This window comes from Coturnix japonica, unplaced genomic scaffold, assembly GCF_001577835.2.
Source record: "Coturnix japonica isolate 7356 unplaced genomic scaffold, Coturnix japonica 2.1 chrUnrandom960, whole genome shotgun sequence".
Lineage (NCBI taxonomy): Eukaryota > Metazoa > Chordata > Aves > Galliformes > Phasianidae > Coturnix > Coturnix japonica.
In genome coordinates, this window is record NW_015440311.1 from 4,641 (window position 1) to 6,245 (window position 1,605).

A 1,605-nucleotide genomic window follows, 5' to 3' on the forward strand; every position below is an offset into this window, starting at 1 on the left:
TGGGGCTATGGGTTGGGTGTAGGGTCTATGGGGTGGTCTTTGGGGCTGTGGGTTGGCTGTAGGGTCTATGGGGTGGCTATAGGGTCTATGGGGTGGCTGTAGGGTCTATGGGGTGGCTATAGGGTTTATGGGGTGGCTATAGGGTCTATGGGGTGGCTATAGGGTCTGTGGGGTGGTCTCTGGGGCTATGGGTTGGCTGTAGGGTGGTGTTACGGGATGGCTTTCGGGTCCTGCAGACGCTATGGGGTGGCCATGGGGGACTTGTGGGTGCCATATAGAGACCTCAGGGTGCTATGGGGCGCTATGGGGCGCTGTGGGGCACTTCCCCCTCCTTTCCCCCCTCGTAGGCGTGTGAGCTGCACGTGGCCGGGTTCCGCTTCGCGGTGTTGGACGGCGCCTTCGTGGTCCATCGCGGCTTCAAAGAGGCCGATGGTTTCCATGGGGCCAAGGAGGCCGAGCTGACCCACAACCGGCAGCTCTACCGGCAGCTCAAGGCCGAGCTGCGCCAGCGTTACCCCGACTCAACGCGGCGCTGCTGACGGCGCCCCCCGATGGGGGGGATGGTGGCCCCATTGATGGTGGCCCCACTGATGGTGGCCCCATTGATGTTGGCCTATTGGGTCCCATCAATGATGGCCCCATTGACGTTGGCCCCATTGACGTTGGCCCCATTGATGTTGGCCAACTGGGTCCCATCATCAATGATGGCCCTATTGACGTTGGCCCCATTGACTTTGGCCCCATTGATGTTGGCCAACTGGGGGCCATTGATGTTGACCATGTGGGTCCTGTTGGGGTTGGCCCCATTGACATTGGCCAACTGGGTCCCATCAGCGTTGACCCCATCAATGATGGCCCCATTGACGTTGGCCCCATTGATGTTGGCCAACTGGGCCCCATCAGTGATGGCCCTATTGACGTTGGCCCCATTGATTGTGGCCTATTGGGGGCCATTGATGTTGACCAAGTGGGTCATGTTGAGGTTGGCCCCATTGACGTTGGCCAACTGGGCCCCATCAATGATGGCCCTATAGATGTTGGACCCATTGACGTTGGCCAACTGGGCCCCATCAATGATGGCCCTATAGACGTTGGCCCCATTGATGTTGGCCAACTGGGCCCCATCAATGATGGCCCTATTGACGTTGGCCCCATTGACTTTGGCCCCATTGATGTTGGCCAACTGGGGGCCATTGACGTTGACCAAGTGGGTCCTGTTGATGTTGGCCCCATTGACGTTGGCCCCATTGACGTTGGCCAACTGGGTCCCATCAGCGTTGACCCCATCAATAATGGCCCTATAGACGTTGGCCCCATTGACTTTGGCCTATTGGGTGCCATTGATGTTGACCAAGTGGGTCGTGTTGGGGTTGGCCCCATTGACGTTGGCCAACTGGATCCCATTGACGTTGGCCAACTGGATCCCATTGATGTTGGCCAACTGGATCCCATTGATGTTGGCCAACTGGATCCCATTGACGTTGGCCAACTGGATCCCATTGATGTTGGTCAACTGGATCCCATTGATGTTGGCCAACTGGATCCCATTGATGTCGGCCAACTGGATCCCATTGACTTTGGCCAACTGGATCCCATTGATGTTGG

At 57.8% G+C, this 1,605-nt stretch overlaps 2 protein-coding genes across 2 annotated transcripts in view; one reads left to right on the forward strand and one right to left on the reverse strand.

Moving 5' to 3' along the window:
- B4GAT1 (beta-1,4-glucuronyltransferase 1) overlaps positions 1-657 on the forward strand; it is a 2,785-nt gene extending 2,128 nt beyond the window's left edge. The window contains exon 2 of the mRNA XM_015851312.2: positions 348-657. Within this exon, the coding sequence (XP_015706798.1) occupies positions 348-539 (192 nt within the window). The 3' untranslated portion in view covers positions 540-657. The remainder of the gene's footprint in view (positions 1-347) is intronic.
- The window catches only part of NPAS4 (neuronal PAS domain protein 4), an 8,275-nt gene continuing 7,283 nt past the window's right edge, over positions 614-1,605 (reverse strand). Inside the window, exons 7-9 of the mRNA XM_015851311.2 lie at positions 1,385-1,585; positions 998-1,327; positions 614-940 (exon numbers count right to left, since the gene is read on the reverse strand). Of these exons, the coding sequence (XP_015706797.1) occupies positions 614-940; positions 998-1,327; positions 1,385-1,585 (858 nt within the window). The remainder of the gene's footprint in view (positions 941-997; positions 1,328-1,384; positions 1,586-1,605) is intronic.